Consider the following 25,610-nt stretch of genomic DNA (forward strand, 5'->3'; position numbering starts at 1 on the left):
AACTGGAAACAGAGTTTGCTTGAAATAGCTATAACTATTCTCCCAGGTTTATGGTCAATAAAACAAGGAGCAGAGAGTTTAAGCAAATTGAACCAGGTCTGATTTTAAAACATGTTCTCGACTATTAATGGTCATCACGATCTTCTAGTAATTCAGTGATTACTAGTAATTCTAGTAAATCACTAGAATTCTAGTAATTCTGTAGCCCACCAGCTTCCTCTGTCCATGGGTTCTCCAGGCAAGAATACTGGAGTGGGTTGCCACACCCTCCTCCAGGGGATCTTCCCAACCCATGGATCAAATCCAGGTCTCCAGCATTGCAGGCGGATTCTTTACTGTCTGAGCCACAAGGAGAGCCCCTGAACCACAAGGGAAGCTCTTTAAGACTGAGCACCGAAGAATTGTTTCTTTCTAACTGTGGTGCTGGAGAAGGCTCTTGAGAATCCCTTGGACAGCAAAGAGATCAAAACACTCAATCTTAAAGGAAATCAACCCTGAATATTCATTAGAAGGACTGATGCTGAACCTGAAGCTCCAATACTTCAGCCACCTGATGCGAAGGGCCAACTCACTGGAAAAGACCCTGATCTGGGCAAGATTCAGGGCAGGAGGAGAAGGGGGTGACAGAGGATGAAATGGTTGGATGCCAAGGTCGACCGAAACAACATAAGTTTGAGCAAACTTAGAAGATAGCGAAAGACAGGGAAACCTGGAGGGCTGTAGTCAGTGGGGTCACAAAGGGTCAGAAATGACTGAGCCACTGAACAACCACATTAAGTGTCAGGAGATTAAGCCTCTGCCCTTGCCAGAGGGTATACAGAATGTCCTAGAGGGAAGGAGATAAGGAAACCGAGAAGAGGCAGTGGAGGAGGCATGAGGAGGAGACCCACACACAGGAGACCATCCCACCATCCTCCTTAGAAGTCACCAGTTCTGTCTTCCACTTGGCGTGATAGCACCAGAGCATTGTCACATTGTGCCTGTTGTCTTTGAAAATGAGATTAGCTTGTTAACCACTCCTCACTCTTATGGCTTTTCTCCAGCTCCTTAGCTGAATAGTCAAGTTTCTCCTCCACAACCTGACCATGTCACTTTATCTCCCCTACCATGGGTTTGTTCATTTTAAGCCATCCCACTTAAGTGTTTTCTTCTAACTATGCCCCTGATTTGGGTCCTCTCCTCCCTCTCTACCTTCGTAAACCACTTAGGAATTACACCCTCTTCCCCCACCCTCGTCCTTTGACATTCCTTCTGTCTGGACATTCCTTCTGTCTGGACATTCCTTCTGCCTGGACAATCCTTCTGTCTGGACAATCCCTTGAAGAGAAAGAGTGTTACATATCCTTTTAACTCACACAATTTATTATATATAGAAGTTGTTCATTAGATATGTAGGGTTTTTTTAATAACCAACACTTGGTTTTTATTTTTCATCTGCTTAGTTTTAGTCATTGTACTTAGTCATGGTGTACAGTCATATCTAGGCTTTTTAAACTCTCATTTATTGGATACCAATAAAATTAAACATCTTTTCATATGCTTAGTGGTCATTTGTATATCTTCTTTTGTGCAGTTATCTTTTGTTTTAAAAGTGGGTTTTTAATCAAAATATAATTTACATATTAGTTTCAGATGTACAACATAACAATTCAATATTTGTTACATTATGAAATAATTGCCACAGTAAGTGTAGTTAAGATCCACCACCACAAGTTACACAATTTTTTGTGTGTGATTCGAACTTGCAAAATGTACTCTCTTGTTGGTCCTTTATTGGACCGGAACCTGGTGGTCCATAGTCGACGAGGAGACAGTGAAAGAAGTAAAGAGGCTAATATTCCCTGGGTTATGCAGCCGGCTTCCGTGCTCCAGGAAATCAGCCAGAAATGAATAGAGAGAGATAGAGAGAGAGAGAGAAAGAAGAAAGAAAGAAAGAAGGAAGGAAGGGAGGGAGGAAGGGAGGGAGGGAGGGAGGGAGGAAGGAAGGAAGGAAGGAAGGAAGGAAGGAAGGAAGGAAGGAAGGAAGGAAAGAAGAAAGAAAGAAAGAAAGAAAGAAAGAAAGAAAGAAAGAAAGACACGGGGACCAAAGCTCTGATGGCGCAAAGGTGTTTTAATCAACATAGCGTGGGCATATATACCGTAGTTATTCTCAGCAAAGATAAAGATTAAAATTCCAGGCTTACAAAACACAAGGCGATCCCTATTAAAGAGAGAAGAGGGTACTTATCACCATAATGAGAAACTAAGAAAGGAAATGCCTGGATTCCTCAGCCCCAGGAAAGGCATGCCTCTCCTCTTAATTTCTGAAAATTCAGGAATTAATAAGGGCCAAAGGTTTCCTGACAGATCCATAACAGCACATGGGAAGCCTCCTGTTAAGTGCTTCCTGACAATTCCCCCTGTTTTATTATATTTGTTAAAAAGGTCCTGACCAAATGAGTTTGGTTAGTATTAACCAACCTTATAGAAAGGCGACGATAAACAACAAATACAATTATCAAGACAATCACCAAAGTTACAGTTCTAGACCCGATGCTGTGGGTAATACTTTGAAACCATCCTTATGGGTCTAGCCCGGATAATTTGTTCAGCTAAAGTTTCCAAATTAGTGGGAGAGGGCAGACGTTTAGAAAAAGTTTCAAAGATTTTCTTTTGCAGTAATTGTACATTCAGAGAGTCATTATCATGTAAATAAAATTTGATTTGTTCCCAGTTGTAGGTACTATGATTGAAATGAACAAGAGTAACACAAAATTGGCAATTAATACAAGTTACAGACTAAACTGTAAGTGGGACACAGGCCTGTATAAAATATGACTGATTATATTGAAAGAAATAGTTACTATGACCATGACTGGTCCCTGTGAAATGTCCATTCTGAGTCCCAAGTTCTTTGGTGCTGGCAGCAAGTTTCCATTTGCTTTATATGTCTATAGTTCAGACCCAATTTGTTTACCGAGGATGATTCGAGAAGGAGGAGGATGAGGAGGATGTCACTCCACTGTCAAGCCAGCCAAGAAGTCCTTTGTCATTGTTTCAACATGTTAGGGGAAGCACACTGATTGAAACCGCCCACCCTGGCCAGGCACCATAGTAACCATTTGCATGAGTTGTTTTATGGCAGGAGATCCTGATAAGGAATACGGAACTAATTAGCCACCACCAGCCGGAAGAGTTCGGGAAAGGTCGAGAGGAAACACTACCTGTCTGTCCACTTCCCAGAATCCCTCTTGCTAGCATCCATCTTGGCTAAGCGATGCGTGCGCCACCAGGAAAGACTCTGAATTAGAATGATTGGCCAAAGACCACCTGGAAACTAATCCCATCACCATAAAACCCAAGACTGCGAGCCACGCGGCAGAGCAGTTCTCCTGGGTTCCCTTACCCTCCTGCTCTCCACCTGGGTGCCCTTCCCAATAAAATCTCTTTGTCAGCATGTGTCTCCTCGGACAACTGTTTTCCGAGTGTTAGACAAGACCCCAACTTCGGGCCCTGGAAGGGGGTCCCCCTTCCTACAACAAACATAGTGTTAGTAACCTTTTAAACCACTTAAGCAGCATAATATATGTTTTTGTTCTTCCTCTAACTCTTTCCCTAAAGTTTCAGTAGTAAACATGGTTCACAGACAGAAAAAGGGCAGCAATGTCTGAAAGTCTTCTTTTGGAGGCAGGACAAATGCCCAAGTTTGTCGGCTGACATTTATGCATAATTGTCCTGGGCCCAAGCTAAGGAAGGACTTCATAGCCTAAAGAAATGTTAATTAGTTTTCCCTCCTCCCCAGGGTGTGAGGGTTCCAGGGAGGGGGCATATGGGTGGAGTCATTGGTTGATGTGATCGGTCTTTTCTCTATTTTATGACCTGTAATAAAGGGGGGTTGGGTAAGTAAGCCCACTTAAGTTTGGGAGACACAGGTTAGCATGAAAATGTATTCAGGACTCCGAGGCATTCCCTGTTGAGAGATCAAATTTTCAGCTTTATTAGTAAGGGTTTTTATCTGTCCCCAAGAGGGGAGGTCATAGGGTTGATGCCACCAAGGGCGGTGCTTTCTGGAGATCTTTAGAGCCACCATGGCTTGTATTGGAATTTTCTTCCTCCCGGGGTTCTTCTTTAGTCTCCATTTTGAATGTTGGGGGGCCCCCTCGGGTCGAATTCTCTGAGGAATAAGTTTGTTGGATCCATCTGGGGAAATACAAGCATATCCCTTTCCCTGTAAGATTAATTTCCAAGATTTCTATTGATTATTGAACCCGTCTTGGTACCAAATGGGCAGAGGAAGAGAAGTGTCCTTCAATTCCTCGAAATGTCTTTCTGCTCTTGTTAAAATATTTCCCTGTGGTAGGTTTAAAATTTTTAAAACAAATAAAGCTGTATTAACAATAGTTATAGGTTTAGAAAATATCTATTTTGGGCTCTAGTGAAGTCTGCTTTAGATAAGGAAGACAGTAGTGTACCTGTGTATTCCCCTTTCTTTAACTTTTTCTATTTGTAACTTTAGTGTGTGATGTGTTTGTTCAACTGTGTCTTGTGCCTGTGGATTATAAGGAATACCTGTAATATGTTTAAAAGAAAAAGATGGTAAAAATTGTTTAAAGTGTTGGGTAGTTAGAATAGGAAAAAGGAGTCCAGAATGGCGGTGGCTAAAAGACTTGGAAGGGAAAAGCCCGAGAATATAGAACAAAGGAAGGTCCGAGGACTGGAGTGAGAACCTCAGGTAAAACAAACAACACTCCTGGCTGGCCCAATTTACATAAGACAGGCCCAGGGACAGAGAAACATACAAAAAGAGGAGCCGGAGTCCTCTTCTCTCTCTCTCTCTCTCTCCCGCGCGATGGGGTGCTCTTCTCTTTGCGTCTTTGGATCGACATGCCCTCATGCCTGGAAGATGGATTTCCCTGCTATTATCTAAATAAAATAGATCTGTAACACTGAGCTGTAACACTGATTTATCTAAGAGTTATAACACGGTCCGTTCGAGACCTGAGAGCTATAACATGGTCTGTCCAAGACCCGAGAGCTGTGACCCGCCGAGGGGGCTTTAAGGTCCGTCACTCCAAATCTTTGTTGTGATGAGACAAAGGACCGAGGAGCATACACTCGCCTGACATCTGTGGTGCCATGACTCGGATTTAACCTGGCTGAAAACAACCTCCACGCAAAAGAGGCCAAGCGCAGCAGGAGCCCAACTCAGCGAAGCTCCTGCGGTAGAAGCGGAACCCGAAGAAAACCCAGCGCAGGAGAAGGCCCATCGTGCTGAAAACCGAAAGCCCATGTGGCTCAGCCTCAGATTCCAGAAGACCTCTGGTTAAGGTAGGGGGTCCTCGCTCTATGGCTGGAGGGACATGCCTAACAAAATCTTAATTCCTTTACAATCTCTCGTTTCTCATTTCCTTGAACCCCCCGCAAACTGGCAGGCAGCAGTGGGCGCAATTGAGGGACTCTGGAGAGGCTACTCTTCGGTATGTCCCAAAGGCACTATCTGCTGGGCCCCAGTAGCTGTTACCCAAGCCAGTGGGGAGTTCTTCTGTCCCTACTCTTCTCTGTGCCAAGAATCAGACCAATGAAAACTGTGAGCACCGGTCAGATATCTAGCAAATTTTCCAGTAGGTTATGAAGGGGATTCCTTGACATGTTTTTCCCACTGCTTTTCACTCTTTTCCTTCAGCTCTTTCTCCCGGGTCTCGAGCCCGACCAAAACCCAGGCTGTCCGGCTCAGGCTCTGAGGTCTTATTGGAAAAATTCAGTGAGAGACAAAGTGATAAGTGGCAGGTGGATTTGCTAAGATTCAGAGAGAAGCACCCATTCTACAGGGTACGGGCCATGGAAGGCGGCCTGACTAAGTTTTGCGAGCGGGGTGAATTCATATGCTAAAGAGCAGGAGGATATCCCAGCCATTGGGGAACCACCCACTCCTCTGTCTTTTGACAGTGACTTGGAGCTGTTCTGCCACCTTTGGGTGCGTCTTTTGGCTTATAGATTGGGGATTAAGGTTTACTTGAATTTGACTTGTCATGTTGGACCCAGTTGATTTTAATCGTTATGCATTATGCCCTTGTGCTATGACATTCTTTCAAAGGTTGTGCTCTGCCCCCCCCCCCCTTTCCCTCCTGTTTCATGCTCCTTTCCTCAGCCTCATCTGGGCCCACAATGTTGCCGCTACAATATACTAGAGGGATAAAAAATAGCTGGCCTTGGGAGGGAAGTACTGTATAATATCCAACCCCTTAGTCCTACCTAGCACTGGTCACGCTGGAGACCTTGAGGACGCCCAAACTCCAGCCCAGGGGTCCCAGGAGGTAATCACGCCTTGACCTGCCTGGGGATCTGGTCCTCGAAAAGTTGTCATGCCTCAATCTGCTCGGGGATCCACTAGTCCCAAGGGTCCCAGGAGGTCGTCACGCCTCGACCTGCCCAGGGGCCCAATTCTCGGGAGGCTGTCACACCTCGACCTGCCCAAGTATTCGATCTCTAGGAGGCTGTCACGCCTCAGCCTGTCTGGAGATCTGCACCCTGACCCGGGGACGCCTGGCTCTCAGGTTGCAACAGTACTAGGTAGGATGAGCTTACATCATGGTATCTATTCCCATCCACAGTGGACAAACTAGCAATGAGTTACAACCCTTTAATTCTACCAAGCACTGGTCACACTAGAGACCTTGGGGACGCCCAAACTCCAGCCCGGGTGTCCCAGGAGGTCATCACGCCTTGACCTGCCTAGGGATCTGGTCCTCAAAAGGTTGTCACGCATCAACCTGCTCGGGGATCCGCTAGTCCCAAGGGTCCCAGGAGGTCGTCACGCCTCGACCTGCCCAGGGACCCAATTCTTGGGAGGCCATCACTCCTCGACCTGCCCGGGGATTTGATCTCTAGGAGGCTGTCATGCCTCAGCCACCCTGGGGATCTGCACCCTGACCCAGGGATGCCTAGCTCTCAGGTTGCTACCGTTCTGGGTAGGATAAGCTTCAGAAAGACTCACCCCTAAGGAAGGCCACCCATGGAAACAGAAGGAAGCCTATTACTTGTGATACTGTGCCAGTTCTCAGCAATAACTCAGGAGCCCAATGAGAACCCCATTGCCTTTCTAGAAAGGCTAAAAGAGGCCCTCCAAAAGTTTACCAATTTAAACTTAGACTCTTACGAGGGACAGGTGATTTTAAAGGACAAATTCCTGTCCCAGTGTGCATCAAATATCAAAATTAAGTTACAACAACTACAGCAGCAGGACTCTGCTGCCTCGTTAGGTGAGATGATCCAGACAGCCACCAATACCTTTTATAAGAGAGAACAGGAGAAGGAGGCCAAGGCCCAGGAGAGGGAGAGAAGGAAAGAGACAAGGCATGTCCAGATGCTGGCCGCCCTCCAGGGCAGCCCTATGGCACACCCCGAGTCCTTGAATGACAAGGCACGAGGCAAATGCCTAATCTGTAGACAGGCAGGGCACTGGGCCAAAGAGTGTCCTAACTGTGACAACTCTCCTAAAACGGCTTGCCACAAATGCCATCAACTGGGACATTGGGCGGCACCCCGCCCTTGGGACCCAAGAGCCTCAAGGTCAAGCGCCAAGCCTTCCCTCATGATGGTTCAAGAGGACTGAAGCGGCCCGCTCCAGCCAGCCTGCCTGTCACTGATAACCATCACGGGGCTGGAGCCAAGGGTGCAACCAGATGTGGCAGGTAGGTCCAAGAATTTCTTGGTTGACACAGGGGCTACCTACTCTGTCTTGATCTCCTACTCCGGAGCCTTCTCCTCCCAAACCTGTACCATTTGGGGTACTACAGGAAAAACAACTACTAGAAGATTCAGCCAAGCACTTCTTTGTTGCTGGGACGGACAGATATTCTCCCACCAGTTTCTGGTGGTCCCTGAGTGTCCTACTCCCTTAATGGGAAGAGACATCCTCATTAAACTGGGGACCACCCTTGTGATGGGAAGATTTTCAGCCCCTAGGGCCCTACAGCTTCTGATTACTACTGAAGAATCCATTACACCTTCTCCAATATAGAGAGAACAAAGACTATGGGAGGACAAAATTAACCCCCAGGTGTGGGACCAGGGGATTCCTAGACGAGCCCACCAAGCTGAACCGGTCATCATTGTCCTCCGAATTCCCACTCGGTTTCCTAACCGGAAACAATATCCTCTCAAAAGAGAGGCTCAAGAGGGACTACAGGCTTTAATAAATAAATTCCTTGCTTGTGGGCTATTGGTCTCCACCAGTTTGCCATGTAACACCCCAATACTCTCAGTAAAGAAAAAGGATGAAACTTGGCAAATGGTTCAAGATCTCCAGATCATAAATGAAGCGGTAGTCCCCCTCCATCCCACAGTATCCAATCCCTATGTAATCTTGGGAGATATCCCACCCAGTGCCAAGTGGTTTACAGTCTTGGATCTCAAAGATGCATTTTTTTGCATACCACTGGCTGAAGAATCCCAATATCTTTTTGCGTTTGAGTGGGAGGCCCCAGGAGAAAAACACCAACAGATGACTTGGACAGTATTACCTCAGGGGTTCAGAGACAGCCCCCACTTGTTTGGACAGGCCCTTAGCTGAGATCTCCTAGATTTGGACCTGGGACCTAATGGGAAAATATTACAATACATAGATGACCTACTAATCTGCTCTCCAGATGAGGAAAATGTCCAACAACATGCAATTCAGGTTCTAAACTTTTTGGCAGAAAGGGGATATAAAGTCTCCCGTGCTAAGGCACAGATGGTCGAGACAAAGGTCACTTACCTGGGAGTTCAGATTACACATGGGTCCAGGAGGCTGTCCTCTGATCAGGTACAAGGAATCCTCCAGTTGCCCTCCCCCACGACTCGAAAACAATTGCAAGCTTTCCTGGGGCTAACTGGGTATTGTAGAATCTGGATACTCAACTATGGTCTAATTGCCCAGCCCTTATATAAAAGTTTAAAGGGATGAGATGATTCAATCCCACTGATGTGGGGAACTCTTCAAAAGGAGGCAGAGGCTACTCTAAAACAGGCCTTAACTCAGGCACCTGCCTTGATGTTGCCAGATCCAAAAAAAGCATTCCAACTTTATGTCCATGGAAAAGAGGGAATAGCCTTGGGAGTGTTAACTCAAAGGTTGGGATCTGAGCCTCAGCCTGTATCTTACTTATCCAAGAGGCTTGATCCAACCGCCCAAGGCTGGCCCCCCTGCCTTCGAAATCTTGCGGGTATTGCAATCATGATAGAAGATGCTTCAAAACTCTCCTTTGGGGGCAAACCAACTATTTTTATCAGCCACCAAGTAAAACAACTCCTAAATGGGAGAGGCCATTTATGGATGTCTGATCAAAGAATCCTCAGATATCAAGTAATACTGATGGAAAACCCAGGCCTCACTATATCCCCTTGTGAGGTTCCTAACCCAGCCACCCTCCTACCTACCCCCAAGGGCTCTCTCCCCTTTCACTCCTGTCTAGAAACCTTGGACCACTGGACAAAACCCCAAGAGGGATTGTCAGAAGATCCTCTGACCAATCCTGAGGAAATCTGGTACACTGACGGAAGCAGCTTTGTCTTGGATGGAAAAAGAAGAGCCAGATATGCAAGTAGTCTCCAATTTTGAGACCATAGAGGCTAAGCCTCTGCCACCAAGTACTTCAGCCCAATTAGCTGAGCTCATAGCCCTGACTCGAGCTTTAGAGCTGAGAAAAGGAAAAAGAACAGCCATTTACACAGACTCCAAGTATGCCTTCCTGCTGCTACATGCACATGCTGCTATTTGGAAGGAAAGGGGCCATTTGACCACCCAAGGGTCCCCAATCAAATATGGTGATCAAATCCTTAGACTCCTAGAGGCAGTCCATCTGCCCACTGAGGTTTCAGTCTCCCACTGTAAAGGACACCAAAAAGGGAGCACGGAAGTGGCACGAGGGAACCAAGCAGCTGATCAGGCAGCTAAGAGAGCAGCGTTACAGAACCATGACCTAATAGGGGTTGCCACCTTAGTTCCACAGACTAACTTGCCAGAAACTCCTTCCTATACTGAAGGTGAAACTCTTAAAGCTAAGAGTGAGGACTTTCAAGATCATATGGGGTGGTTCCAAAAGGAGGGGCTCCTTTTTCTGCCTGGGAACCTCCAATGGAAGTTGGTTAACTCCTTACATGCCACCACTCATTTAGGAGAAAGGGCCCTCCAAAGATAACTAGAAAGGTCTTTCAGAGGAACAGGCTTCCAAACAATTATAAGACAAGTGGTTTCCTCTTGTCCCACTTGCCAATTAAACAACCCCCAAGGAGCTCGAAGAACCCAGCTGGCCCAGCCCGTCCAACGACGTGGGGCCTATCCAGGAGAGGACTGGCAGATGGACTTCACCCAGATGCCAGTTTCTCAAGGGTATAAATACCTATCAGTCATGACAGATACATTCACAGGATGGATTGAAGGCTATCCCACCCGGACTGAGAAGGCTGAGGAGGTGGTAAAAAAAAAAAAAAAAAACTGCTCCATGAAATCATTCCAAGGTTTGGTCTACCCGAGTCATTACAAAGTGACAATGGGACATCATTTACTTCTAAGATCACCCAAGGAGTCTCTAAAGCTTGGGCATTACTTATTATCTCCATTGTGCCTGGAAGCCTCAGTCTTCAGGAAAAGTAGAAAGAGCCAACCAATTCTTAAAATCAGCAATAAAAAAGATAACCCAAGAGACCTCCCTGGGATGGAAGGAGGCTTTACCAATAGCTCTCTTCCGTACACGTATTGCCCCTAAGGAACAGGTTGGTTTTTTTCCTTATGAGATGCTATACGGGAGACCTTTTATTTACGTCAATGACCTCTTCCTAGATCCAGAGGTTCAGACCCTCCAGTCTTATACCATGGCCATTGGGCAATTCCAACAGGATGTACACTTGTAGGGTATGAACCAGACTCAAAAGACTATAAGGAGTCACCACTATATGCTCCAGGGACTCAAGTCTTTTTTTTTTTTTTTCCATTTATTTTTATTAGTTGGAGGCTAATTACTTTACATCATTGCAGTAGTTTTTGTCATACATTGAAATGAATTAGCCATGGATTTACATGTATTCCCCATCCCATTCACCCCTCCCACCTCCCTCTGCACCCGATCCCTCTGGGTCTTCCCAGTGCACCAGGCCCGAGCACTTGTCTCATGCACCCAACCTGGGCTGGTGATCTGTTTCACCCTAGATAATATACATGTTTCGATGCTGTTCTCTTGAAACATCCCACCCTCGCCTTCTCCCAGAGTACACAAGTCTGTTCTATACATCTGAGTCTCTTTTTCTGTTTTGCATATAAGGTAGTCTGGAAAGATGGGTCCCCAAAGGCTCAACTCCAGCCCACATGGAAGGGCCCCAAACCTGTAATACTTTCTACTCCCACAGCAGTCAAGGTGCCAGGACATGACTCTTGGATTCACTACTTACGAGTCAAGTGGTGGAAGAAAACAGAAGAAGACACTCAATACACCTGTGAGCCCCTGAGATCTCAACTACCTATTCAGGACTACAAATGAGTGCCATTCTAATAAACAACCCCAAAATCTGGTCTCTGGGGATAAGATTTCTCAAGACAGTTCTAAAGAGCCAACACAGCTTGGCAGAAATAATACTCCAAAACAGACAGGAGATAGATCTTCTGATCTCTGAACAAGGAGAGACCTGAGCCATCCTGGTGATGTAAATTTAAAATTGGCTAATGCCCCTACTAGTCCTTGTTATGCCATACTGATGCTGCTAATGATTGTTCCATGTACTGTCAATTGTCTAACCTGTCTTGTCTCTGCCCAGGTCAAGCTGCAACATGCTGTGCCAGTTCAACAAAGATATAAAACTACAGCCGACCACGGAAAATATCACTCACCCTTAGGTGGACACCACTACGAGGACTCTGAGGCTTGAGACTAGCAAGAGGGGGAGGCCCAATGCCCCTCGCCGTCCCAGTTCAGCAGGAAGTAGCCAGAGAGACCTCGACGCCCCTATTCCCAAAGAATTGGGCCTCCCATCTCTTGAGGGGGGAATGTTAGGTAGTTAGAATAGGGAAAAGGAGTCCAGAATGGCGGTGGCTAAAAGACCTGGAAGGGAAAAGCCCGAAAATATAGAACAAAGGAAGGTCCAAGGACTGGAGTGAGAACTTCAGGTAAAACAAAAACACTCCTGGCTGGCCCAGTTTACATAAGACAGGTCCAGGGACAGAGAAACATACAAAAAGAGGAGCCGAAGTCCTCTTCTTTCTCTCTCCCGCGTGATGGGGCCCTCTTCTCTTCGCGTCTTTGGATCGACGTGCCCTCATGCCTCAAAGATGGATTTTCCTGACATTATCTAAATAAAATAGAGCTGTAACACTGAGCGGTAACACTGATTTATTTAAGAGCTATAACACGGTCCAGTCGAGACCCGAGAGCAATTCCCTGGGGAACATATTCGTCAGTCAGGTGAGTAAGGGCAGGCACCAGGGTGGGCTGGGGCTGAGCTGGGAGGTATCTGATCAGGTGTTTTCTGTAGCTGCAGGAAGCTCTGGCCCAGCTTTGGGAGGACCGGCAAGTGCGTGTCCTGATCTTCAGGAGTGGACTGAAGGGTGTGTTCTGGGTTTCCTTCCTTACCCCCAACCTGGGGCTCAGCAGGGCTCCCACCAGCCTGCATTTAGGGGATACTTCAGTCATTTCTAGCACAAAAGTCAGGGCTTCCCAGGTGGCGCTATTGCTAATGAACCCGCCTGGTGACACAGGAGACACGGGTTCCATCCTGAGTTGGGTACATTCCCTGGAGGAGGAAATAGCAACCCACACCAGTATTCTTGTCTGGAGAATCCCCATGGACAGAGGAGCCTGGCGGGCTACAGTCCACAGGGTCGCAAAGAGTCGGACACAACTGAAGCGACCTGGCACATAGCACAGGACTCATTCACATTTAAAGCTGGGAACTCGGAGGGGCAATTCCTTGCTTAGAGCCACACAGCTAGTGAGAATTCAGTCAGAACTTGACCTCTCTGACCCCCAAATCTTTGTTCTTTCTGTTCTGACCTTTCACTGAGGAAATGAGAAAGTGGAGTCCAAAGACACTCACCAGGTCTGTGGCCAAGACAGGCCTGACTCACTGCCCCTTTGCCCACAAGATCTCAGTCCCGTGTCAAAAAACTCTTCGTGTCTCTGCACCATTTGGTCCTCACAACAGGGCAAGCCCCACGCACTTCCTTTCAGAGATGAGAAATGTCGCATCCCAGGCCCACAGCAAGAAGCAAGTGAAGGAGAGCTGAGCGAAGAACTGACTCTGGGGTGGCTGTGGAGGGGGCACAGGGAGATGGGGAGAGGCTGCGGAGGGCGAGGGTGGGAAGCAAGTGATTCTTAGGCGGTTTCAAGGGCATGTGGCTCAGTCCCCAGACCTCAGCTGCCAGGATCACAGTGAGCAGCATGGGGAGGGAGGTGGCAAGGGAAGTATGGGACCAGTCTGCCTGACCCCGAGACCCTGATCGAGGCCCTCCTCCTACTCCGGCCTCTTCCTTTGGCTCCCCCATGGTCTGATGTCTTCCTTCACAGTCACTTCATGACTGTTAGCCCTGCTCCTCATCCCACCAGCGAAGGACAGGAAAGTAGGGGGCATGCAGGAGGTCTGAACCTGCCCCTGATTTGCCCTGGAATCCTGGGCTAGTCCCTGTCTCTCTCTGGGCCTCAGTTTCCCCATCTGTCACTGAGGGGCTAGGACTAATCAGACTCCCAAGGGCTCTCCCAACTGACTTGCACATAATTGAGCACTTGCAGAGACTATGTTCACCCCTTATTCGTGACTCAGGCTCCTGCCATCTGACCTCTGATGACCCTCCACTGTTATTCTCTCACCCAGGACCCTGCGCACCCCCACGCCACTGTCCCTGCACTCACTCCTCATCTACTTGACCTTTCAGCCTCCCCCACCAAGCCCTACTTTTAAAAAATAATTATACCTGATGCACGCCAATTATTTCTCAATAAAATAGGAAAAAATAGTTAATAAAATTTTATTACTATTTAATGTATTTTTTGAGTTGTCACAAATATATACATTACACAAAATTTATATTTGAATCACTTTTAAGTGTAAAAGTCACTGGCATTAAGTACATTCACAAGGTTATTCAACAATCACCACTATCGATTTCAAAAACTATTTCATCATCTCAGTAAACTATATACTCATTAAGCAGTTCCTCCCCATTTCCCTAACATCCAGTAACCTCCATTCTACTTTCTATCTTCACAAATTTGCTTACTCTAAGTATTTAATACAAGTAGAATCATACATTTGTCCTTTCATGGCTTGCTTATTTCACTTAGCATCATGTACTTCATGTTCATCCATGTTGTAGCATACTGTAGAATTTCTAGCCTTTTTAAAAATGAATAATATTCCCTTTCACACATATATTCCACATTTTGTTTATCCATCTGTTGATGGACTTGGGTGGTTCCCACATTTTGGCTACTGTGATTAATACTTCTATGAACATTGGTGTGCCCGTATCTGCTTGAGTCCTTGCTTTCAATTCTTTGGGGCATATGCTTAGGAGTAAAGTGGCTGGACCATATAGTAATCCTATGTTGAACTTTGGGAAGAAGGAAGCACCAAAATATTTTTCACAGCAGCTGTATCATTTTACATTCCTACCAGCAGTACATCAGAGTTCTCCACACCAATGTCAACACTTTTTTGTTTGTTGTTTATAATAACCATCTGAATGGGTACAAAGCAATATCCTATTGTGGTTTTTATTTACATTTCCCCAATAATGTTGAACACACTTTCCAGTACTTACTGGCTTATCTTCTTTTTTAAATATTTATTTGGCTGCAGTGGGTCTGACTTGAGGGACGCGGGATCTTCAATCTTCATTGTGACAAGCCACCTCTTAGTTCTGGCATGAGCGCTCTAGTTCCCCAACCAGCGATCGAACTCGGGCCACCTGCAATAGAAAGCCAGAATCTTAGCAACTGGACTAGCAGAGAAATCCCACTGGCTTATTTTCCTTGGAGAAATGTATATTCAAGTCCTTTGTGAGGTTTTGTTTTGTTTTGTTTTGTTTTTTTTCTGCCACTCTGCACAGCTTGCATGATCTTAGTTCCCCAACCAGGGATCAAACCGTGTCCCTTGCAGTGGAATCATGTAGTCTTAACCACTGGACCACCAGGGAAGTCCTTTGTATTTGTTTTCAGTTGTAGGAAGTCTTTATATATCCTAGATATCAGTTCCTTACCAGATGTATGATTTGCCAGTATTTCCTTCCATTCGTGGGTTGTCGTTGCTCTCTTGATAGTGTCTTTTGATGCACTAGTTTATAATTTTGATGAAATCTAATTTATCTTTTTGTTGTTGTTGTGTCTCTCTTTTTTTGACCACCCTCCTCCCTCCCTCCCTGGCTTCCCTGGCCGAGTTTTTCTAGTGTTTCTCTTTCCTCTCTGGCTGCTTCTCTTCAGGTTTCCATTGCTGGATCCTTTGACAGCCTGGGATTCAGTGCCAGGTCATTTCCCAAGGGCTGTCACCCTTGCATCTGGCAGGTGCAGACCTGAAGGAGCGGGAGCAGATGAGTGAGACAGAAGTGGGGGTCTTTGTCCAGCGGCTCCGAGGTCTGATAACTGAGATTGGTGAGGGTTCTGGAGTGGGGAGGAGGAGGACATTCAGTGGTTCTGCTGATCCCAGACTCACCAATCCACCATACTCTAAAGACAGAATGGTTTCTGTTGTGAGCCCTGTGGAGAGGTGATTCTCCCAGGGAGAGGGGGCAGGGACAATGAATTCTACAAGGAGGAGGGTGTCACAAGGGTCCAAAGGGCACTGGCTCCCCAGCATTAGTGCCCTGCTAGATCTGACCCCCCAGCCCCTGTGCTCAGGGTACAAGCCTGGCCATACCAGAGTCAACTTTAAGCAAGCATGCTTGCAGGCTTTGACAAATGCTTATTCCTTTTTCTGGAATATCCCTCCTAGGCTATCTGAACTGTTTATGCATTCTTTAAGACCACCAGTGCCACCTCCTCCAGGAAGCCACCCCTGGCCCATCATCCAAGCTTCCTTTCTCAGATCACTGATCACCCTGAATCATCATCACCTGTTTGCCTGTCTGCCTTCCCCGTGTCGGATTCAATTCTGTTCCCAGCACACAGAATGAGAAGGGAGAGCAAAAAGGCTGGTCCCGGGGAGGCCCACAGGAGGGTGGGCCTGACAGGCATCACCCCACCCATCCATCTCCCCACTCCTATTCCCCAGCTGATCCCACAACTTTCCCCAGTGGGAAAACTGACTGCTAAGATAACCTGGCTGAGGTACCAGGAGAGGTCCCCAAGCTTGGGGCCAATGAAGCCGTCTGTCACAACCACCTAGACCGTCTCCTACCCTGAGACACTGTCCTGGTCCTACCAGGGCCTCGCAGGCTGAGCCATCGTCCTTTGTCTCCACAGCAGCCTTCCCTGCACCCACCATTGCTGCTGTGGATGGATTTGCCTTGGATGGAGGCCTGGAACTTGCCCTGGCCTGTGACCTCCGAGTGGCAGGTACTGGGTACAGCGAGAGGTGTGGGAGGGAAGAGTGAGTGACACAAGCTGATTCTGGGGACTCTGCAGTCAGCCACTGCTCTCAGCTTGCCAACAAACCCCAGAACTAAAGGCAAAGTGGGGGCCAAGGAATTCAGGCAGTAGTGGTTCCCCCTTCACCGCCCAGCCCCTGACTGCTACAGGACTCGTCCCTTCTCAGAGTCAGCTGCCCTCAGCTCAGGACTGCTCATGCCAACCCCAGGGCAACTGCTGACACAACTAGAAAGAACACAGAGCGAAGGTTAGGGACAAAGGTATCTCTTCAGTCTTCCAGTTCTGTCCAAGCCAGCTTTATCGATCATGTTGTGAACAAAGGTGAGCCAGGAGGGCAGTCTGCTACATGCCCAGTTAATCACAAGCATGACTGGGCAGGAACAGTGCCCTACAGTAGTTCTATCAGAATCCACAAAGCTTTGCGGTAGTAGATAAAAGAAACTGAACTTCAAAACGTGGAGGGCAGGGAGGATGAAGATAACTGATTGCTTTTAACCTTGCTGGCTTGGTGGTTAGGTGTGCCCTTTTTAGAGCAGATCAGAGAAGATCTGAGTGCCATAATGGTGCCACACTTTCTCATGCCACCAAGCAAGAACTTTTCATCTTTTTTTTTAACATGTAGCCCCAGGCATAGAGGGACTTTATATCCACATGATGCATAACGAAGAGAAGCCATCAAATATCAGGGCAGATCATAGCACCAACTCTGGTTCTCACCTGCCTGTGTTTAGGAAAGCTAACTTGAAGGGTTTGGTGGGTAGGAGGTGAATGTAAACCCCTCCCTCCCATGCTGCATGGTTCACAGGGACCATGTTAAGGAAATTCAGGAGAAGCCTGTGGGGTGGGACACTCAAGGAGGGTTTCTCACAGGAAGTACAACTGCGAAAGAAGGATATGGATCAGAATACAGGAAAATTTCCGGCTGACAAAAAGCCTGGAGGAAAACTGGTGGAAGCAGGAGTCACTGACGCTCTAGGCCAGACCTGAGCTAAGGATGCATGAGACAGAGAATCCATTAACTTACAAATAGGTACCAGGCACCATCCAGGAACCCTTCCTTTTTCCAAGCACCACGACCTCACTTGATCCTAAACAGCTCTATAAAGCAGGTAAAAGAGAGGTTATCAATTTTTTCCCCATCCATGAGGCTCAGAAAGGCTAAGAGAATTGCTCAGTGAGTTGTGGAGGTAGGGTGAGTGTTGGGCCTCCTGACTTCCAGACTAGGGCTCTTCCAAAGGCAGCTACTGGAGGAGTCTGGCTGTGGCCACACCGTGAGGGAAGTGATTGGCTGGAGGGGTGAGCAGAGCCCAGAGTGTCTCTTATCCTCAGGGACTGGAGCTAGAAGACAGGGTGGGGGCTTCACTCTGTTTTGTCTAAGCAGCTTCCTCGGCTGTCATGGGGCTGATCGAGACCACCCGAGGGCTCCTCCCAGGAGCAGGTAATAACACACACCATCCATCCTCTGCCTGTTCAACTCCACTCTATCCAGCATAATTCCCTACTTTCTTCTCTTGCCCTATGTTCTGGACTCTTCCCCACCAGCCTAACCCAATCTCGTCCTCTGAGAGGTCTTGGCTGACCCCCAGCAAGGGCCTCCTCTGGGCCCCCATGTCCCATGAGGATTCACCACCCCTACTCCATCCTGGCAGGAGGGACTCAGAGGCTGCCTCGATGCCTGGGGGTGGCCCTGGCGAAGGAGCTCATCTTCACGGGGCCGACGACTGAGTGGGGCGCAGGCCCAGGTTCTGGGGCTGGTGAACCACACTGTGGCCCAGAATGAGGAGGGCAACACTGCCTACGGCTGGGCCCGAGCCCTGGCCCAGGAGATCCTGCCCCAGGTGCGACTGCCGCTCGGCGCAGGTGGGCCTGAGCCACTGGGTCATTGGCGGGGATGCCGGGGGCAAGGGCGTCTCATGCAACCACACAAAGTCCATTTCCCCAGATTTATAAAATTAACCGTCTTTTGCAGTTTTGCCTCCATTCAGCCATCTAGTAAACTAAATCAGATTTTAAGTTAAAGTGAAAATTGAGTTCTGAGGGGCTGGGATCAATTAAGCTTGAAAATCCTCAGAACAGCCTGTAAAACAGAACTTCCTGAGATGATGCAAATGATCTCTATCTGTGCCATCCGCTAAGGCACCCACTAGCCACATGTTTGGTCGCTCTGTCTGACTCTGTGCGACCCCACAGACTGTAGCCCACCAGGCTCCTCTTGTCTATGGTATTTTACTGGTAAGAATACTGGAGTGGGCTACCATTTCCTTCTTTAGGGGATCTTCCCAACCCAGGGACTGAACCGGAGGATCCTGCTTGCCAAGCAGTTTTTTACCCTTGAGCTACCTGGGAAGCCCCACTAGCCACATTACTTAAGTTAAAATTTTAATTTCTCAATTATACTTCCCATATTTTAATGCTAATAGACACATTTGGCTGTTGGCTATTGTACTGGAGAGTAAAGCATGAATGTGTCCCAAAATTGAAAATGCAAGACTCTTAAGCAGATAAAGAACTACCAGCCCATCTTTCAACAATACTACATGGTGGGAAAGCACTTGAAATGCATGATATAGGACATATGTTAAGACCCATACATTTTTGTTAATTCAAATAGCCTATTAGCATAGTCTCCCCAAAAGTTTAGGTACTCAGGGAGTGGGTTAGGCCCTGCCTACATGTAATCTCCAAGTATCTGATACATGTCGTCTCCAAGTATCTGAGAGGCTCCACTGGCTTCTCACTTCTCTGAGAGCCAGAGGGAGGGCCCAAGTTTCCACAAAGATAGGCAAGCAGCTGAAATGGAGCCAGGTTTTGTTAAGTTGTAATACTAACTGAGCCCATATGGCGCACCCTCATCCTTCAGTCACAATCAGACGCAAACAATCCTGGGTACTAACAATCCAGTGTCCCAGTGTTAGAACAATCAAGTTGAGGTGATTATCCCTGTCGTGTCTGTGCTATAACAGATCCAACAAAGTTAAGTGACTGCTCATCAAAGTCAAAGAAAGTCACTGCACTACCACAAAGACAGACACTATTTTGGCATTCTTTCTGCATAATACAGAAATACATATAATAACTAGTATTTTAAAGAATGCAGAACGTGTGAAAATTTTTAAAGAACAAACTAAATCTTTAATGGATTTCAAATACAAAAAAATAAAGACATATGACAAAGGTCAAATATAAAAATGTTAACTATATTCTATCATTTTAACATTATTAACACAGAAAAGTATTTGAATTAATCACAAAAAGTAAAAAAGAGTTATCTTATTTTAGGAGAAAAAAAGTCTCCCTTTAAATAATCCTGCCTCTTTTTATAATTTTGAGATCTTTACTTACTTGCTTACTTACTTGAGGGCAAGGACTATAAAAAACTGATGGTAAGTTTGGTTTAAAAGCATTTGTCTTGTCTTCATTTCTTGTTTATAGTTTCATCACATATAAAAGGGGAGTCTGATGCTGTTTATTTTAATGCTGTCGTGTTTCTCTTATACTTGGTCAGAAAGTCTCTCAACTGATACAAAACTCTGAGTAACTCAGGGTAGTAGCTGATTACACTTTCAAGGAGTGAGGGGCGCCTATTTGTATAGGGCTTGTCTTTTTGCATAAAATAAATAACTGGGACTTTGAGCTTGATCTCAAGATGATTCAGGCTTCAGATTTTTCCATATAATGAATTAATGGTATTTTATTAATTACTAGTATTTCATTATTTAAAAGTAGCTTTCTACACCAAGGGACTTCCCTGACAGCTCAGTTGGTAAAGAATCCCCTGCAATGCAGGAGACCCCTGTTGGATTCCTCAGTTGGTAAATCCGCTACAGGAGGGATAGGCTACCCCCTCCAGTAGTCTTGGGCTTCCCTGTGGCTCAGCTGGTAAAGAATCCGCCTGCGATGCAGGAGACCTGGATGTGATCCCTGGGTTGGGAAGATCCCCTGGAGAAGGGAAAGGCTACCCACTCCCGTATTCTGGCCTGGAGAATTTGCAGAGTTGGATACGACTGATTGACTTTCACTTTCTACACCAAATCAACATCATACCGAAAACTAGTAGTAGAATATCACTAATGCAAATGCTGGGACATTCTGATGCAACCTGTTTAACTTCCAGGTGAGTTACTGAGTACCACTGAGTGCCAAGTATTAAGATTCCCTATGCTAAGTCACTTCAGTCGTGTCCGACTCTGTGCTACCCCATAGACAGCAGCCCATCAGGCTCCCCTGTCCTTGGGATTCTCCAGGCAAGAACACTGGAGTGGGCTGCCATTTCCTTCTCCAATGCATGAAAGTGAAAATGAAAGTGAAGTCGCTTAGTTGTGTCCGACTCTTAGCGACCCCATGGACTGCAGCCTACCAGGCTCCTCCCTGGGGTGAATGCAAGAGATACTGTGGTAGATGCCTGCCCTCTAGTGGAGAAACGACCAAGATCAGGGAGTCAAAATGCTCAAGAAATTACATACACCCCAAAAAGAAAGTGAAGTCACTCAGTCGTGTCTGACTCTTTGCGACCCCATGGACTGTAGCCTACCAGGCACCTCCATCCATGGAATTTTCCAGGCAAGAGCACTGGAGTGGGTTGCCATTTCTTCTCCAGGGGATCTTCCCAACTCATGGATCAAACCCAGGTCTCCCACATTGCAGACAGACTCTACTGTCTGAGCCACCAGGGAATCCCTACAGCCCAAAGTTCAGTTCAGTTGCTCAGTCGTGTCCGACCCTTTGTGACCCCATGAATCGCAGCACGCCAGGCCTCCCTGTCCATCACAAACTCCCGGAGTTTACTCAAACTCATGCCCATCAAGTCAGTGATGCCATCCATCCATCTCATCCTCTGTCTCCCCCTTCTCCTCCTGCCCCCAATCCCTCCCAGCATCAGGGTATTTTCCAACGAGTCAACTCTTTGCATGAGGTGGCCAAAGTATTGGAGTTTCAGCTTCAGCATCAGTCCTTCCAATGAACACCCAGGACTCTTTTAGGATGGACTGGGTGGATCTCCTTCCAGTCCAAGGGACTCTCAAGAGTCTTCTCCAACACCACAGTTCAAAAGCATCAATTTTTCGGCGCTCAGCTGTCATCACAGTCCAACACTCACATCCATACATGACCACTGGAAAAACCATAGCCTTGACCAGATGGACTTTTGTTGGCAAAGTAATGTCTCTGCTTTTTAATATGCTGTATAGGTTGGTCATAACTTTCCTTCCAAGGAGTAAGCGTCTTTTAATTTCATGGCTGCAGTCACCATCTGCAGTGATTTTGGAGCCCAAAAAAAGTAAAGTCTGACACTGTTTCCACTGTCTCCCCATCTATTTCCCATGAGGTGATGGGACCAGATGCCATGATCTGGTCATTTTCTAAATGCCATGCCATTTTCTAAATGTTAAGCTTTAAGCCAACTTTTTCACTCTCCTCTTTCACTTTCATCAAGAGGCTTTTTAGTTCCTCTTCACTCTCTGCCATAAGGGTGGTGTCATCTGCATGTCTGAGGTTATTGAGATTTCTCCCGGCAATCTTGATTCCAGCTTGTACTTCTTCCAGCCCATCGTTTCTCATGAGGTACTCTGCATATAAGTTAAATAAGCAGGGTGACAATATACAGCCTTGACGTACTCCTTTTCCTATTTGGAACCAGTCTGTTGTTCCATGTCCAGTTCTAACTGTTGCTTCCTGACCTGCATACAGGTTTCTCAAGAGGCAGGTCAGGTGGTCTGGTATTCTCATCTCCTTCAGACCAAAAGAGTCTGTCAATAAACACAAGCTCCACAAATTAACACTCAGATTTTCCCTTTAAGGGGTAAATATACTTTACCCTAGGAATATGGATTTGGCTACATTTTCCATGGAACATCAAAGGAATGGAACATCCTGTGGCAACTGTGCCTCACTGTTCTCATTTCCAAATAACATAAAATGATCCATCATATTTCTAATTGATCTACTTCACACAGTGTTACCTTGAACACCACAGGTTGGAACTGCGCAGGTTCACTTATACATGGATTTTTTTTTTCCACTACATACTACAGTACTACACGATCCAAGGTTGGTTGAATTTGTGGATGCAGAACTCTTTACAGGGAGGGTTGGCTGTAAAGTTATGTACAGATTTTCTATGGCATGAATGATCAGTTCCCCTAAGCTCAAGGCTGTTCAAGGCTCAACTATAATTATGCATACATGCACAGACACACTCAGAAACATAAATATGTGTGTTTTCAACACAGAGACAACATGGCTATATGGTTTTTCATTTTCTCTAATGAGAAATCAGTAGTTAAATAATACACATTCATAACAAGCAAATCAAAGGACATAGAGTAAAAATCAAAAGTAGGGTGATCCTGTTATCCTGGGGCTGTCCAGGTTCAAAGTGAAAAGTCCCACATCCTAAAACAACACTTCAGTCACTGGCAAACCAGGACAGTTGGTCACCAAAACATTCCTCAATTCCCCAGTCACACTCCCCAGAGATGACCACTGTTAACAGTTTTCATATTCTTGCAGAAATTTTCATTGTACATGTAAAATGTGCACATATACTCACATATCTAAATAATTCTAAATTCCTTTAGGACAGTTTAGGGGACAAGGAACACATCTTTAAAGTTTAGTCTAGTTCTAACTGAAGTTTAAAAACATAAACTATGCAGAGAAAAGAATTCAATAAGTATGCAAAAGTATAAAACAAAAAGTGAAGTTCTCCATTCTCTTGACCCTTCTCCCCAAAGACACATCATACCAACACCTTCTACACAAATGGAATAATATACACAGCACCATGCAGCTTCCTTTTTTCACCTAATATCTGGAGAGTTACCCATTTCAGCACATACTTACTAACCTCATTCATTTAAACTGCACACTTTTTCATTAATGGTATGGGTGTGCCATCATTTAACCAGTACTCTAATGAGGACATCACATTACTGACATCTTTAAGCTCCTGAAAAATAGCTGGAATGAATAACTTTGGACATCTTAGTGTATACTCCTGAAAGTGCATCTGTAGGGCAGATGTCTACGTGGAGTTACATGAAAGAGCATGGGCATCTATCTAATTTGCCAGTTCTTGTCAAATTGTCCTCCTGAAGCATTGTACCAGTTCACTCACCATTCACTTATGTATGCAAATACTTGTTTCCTAAATCTCAACAATAATGGGCATTACCATCCTTTTACAGTTTCCAAGCATGAGGTGAAAAGGAGCACCTAACTGTTCTTATTTAAAATGTTTCTTTAAAAGTAAAGCTGAGCATATCTCATGTCTGTTTTTTCAACTACCTTTCCATACTGTGTGAATGCTTTAAAAAAAAATTATACCACTTTTTGTAAAGGAAAAGCTCTGTCATAATATCACAAATATATTTTCCCAGTTCTTGATTTTTGCTTGAATCTGTGGTATTTTTCCCAGTCTGAAGTTCTTTTATCTTTATGAAGCTAGTTTTTCATTTATGCCTTCAATGCTAACGGGCTTTTTAAATTGTTCTTTTCCTGATAAAGTCTTATAAAACCTTCAAATAATACAATGTGAACAAAATAGGAGGCAAATGCACTCCTTGCCTGGAAGCAGGGCCCAGGATGGAAAGCCAGACCTGCAGTAGCACAAAATAACTAGAAGCAAGACCAGGGAGGCAAAGATGGTCACTTTGGTGCTCCTGCTTCCAAGTGGCCCTACAAAATATCCCTCAGGATTTCAACCCATGCCTGCCAGAGTCCAAAATCCAAGTTCCTAATTCTGACCTTTTTTCACCCTACTGGGGTAAAACATGCTTTCAGTGGAGGTTTGCATTTGTTGAGATGAGAGGGGTAGAGAAGGGAACAGCAGTGGGAAAGGTGACTGGGAATCAGATCTAAGCTTCACCACTGACTCACTGGACAAATGTGGCCAAGTGTTTCACCACCTTGAGCCTCAATTAAACCCACTCCTGAAGGGATGGGGAGCAGCCTGTGACCATTAGACAAATCTGTAGGTGGGAAAGCATGTGTACAGTGGAGTATGTTGTACATGCTGGTGGGATGTATTAAGCGACAAGAATTCCAGATGGTCAGGACTAGGAGGATTAGGGATCAATTAGGCTTCCTTCACCTTATTGAAAAGGAACATCAGCTAATTAGTAGGTATAACACTAACAAAATAAACGCTGTCACTAGAATAGCTGGATTTCTACCCAGACCTCTTCCGCCATCATGGAGCTTGTGTGCCTAACTGTGAGCACCAACTGATCCCCTCCTCAACCAAGCGCTTGCTTTTCCCTAGGCCCCCATCGCTGTGCGGCTGAGCAAAGTTGCCATTGACCGAGGAACAGAGGTGAGAGGGTTCTGGGTCGGAACTTAGCGTCTGCTGAGGTCAGTGGGGTAGCTGGGAGGCAGTGCTTTCAGGGCACACAGATGGGCAGCACAGCTGGGAAGAACTCAGGAATCGGGCTCTTCCTACAGACTCTGAGCCTGACCTCTCTCTTTGTGCCTTAGTTTTACCCACCTAACAAGGCATTTGCCATCTGTCTCTGGAGACTGAACCTGTGCTGCCGCAGCTGTTGACCTTTAACACCTCCCCCAGAGGGAGGTCAGGGTGGAGTGAGGCACTCTGTGCTCCAGGGAATCTGGTGGAACAGGTGTTTAGACAGTTAGATTTTCAGGAACTGATTCATGATAACAATCTTCATATCTCTTCATATCTAGAAAAGCACTAAATCCCTTCCTGGTGATATCAGCTCCTCCTGACTAGCAGAAAACCTTTTATAAAGTAAGCTTGACTGTATTGAACTCCCACTTCACTGAAATCTTATATATTGACCTTCCCTGACTGCATCTTTGGAGCAGTCTCTCAGAGCTATCTGAGGTGCTCCCTCCTGGGCTGCAGTCCTGATTTTGCCCCAAATAAAACTTAACTCACAACTCTCAAACTGTGCATCTTTTTAATCAATGTAGTCAGGGAACTAGAATGCACACACTGTAACTAAAAGAGCCTACACACCATAATGAAGATCAAAGATCCTGTGTGCAGGATCTAAGACCCGGTGCAGCCCAACAAATAAATAAATATAAAAAATAAGATTAAGAAAGAATAGGCTTACACAA

The 25,610-nt window shown here is 46.0% G+C and overlaps 1 protein-coding gene and 1 pseudogene across 1 annotated transcript in view; one reads left to right on the plus strand and one right to left on the minus strand.

Moving 5' to 3' along the window:
- Nucleotides 1–13,976: 13,976 nt before the first annotated feature.
- The window catches only part of ZYG11A (zyg-11 family member A, cell cycle regulator), a 133,279-nt gene continuing 121,645 nt past the window's right edge, over nucleotides 13,977–25,610 (minus strand). The window contains exon 14 of the mRNA XM_070468150.1: nucleotides 13,977–14,914. Coding sequence (XP_070324251.1) covers nucleotides 14,841–14,914 — 74 coding nt within the window. The 3' untranslated portion in view covers nucleotides 13,977–14,840. The remainder of the gene's footprint in view (nucleotides 14,915–25,610) is intronic.
- Nucleotides 15,464–25,031, plus strand: LOC110123455 (enoyl-CoA hydratase domain-containing protein 2, mitochondrial-like; annotated as a pseudogene).

Source organism: Odocoileus virginianus, chromosome 5 (genome assembly GCF_023699985.2).
Source record: "Odocoileus virginianus isolate 20LAN1187 ecotype Illinois chromosome 5, Ovbor_1.2, whole genome shotgun sequence".
Taxonomy (NCBI): domain Eukaryota; kingdom Metazoa; phylum Chordata; class Mammalia; order Artiodactyla; family Cervidae; genus Odocoileus; species Odocoileus virginianus.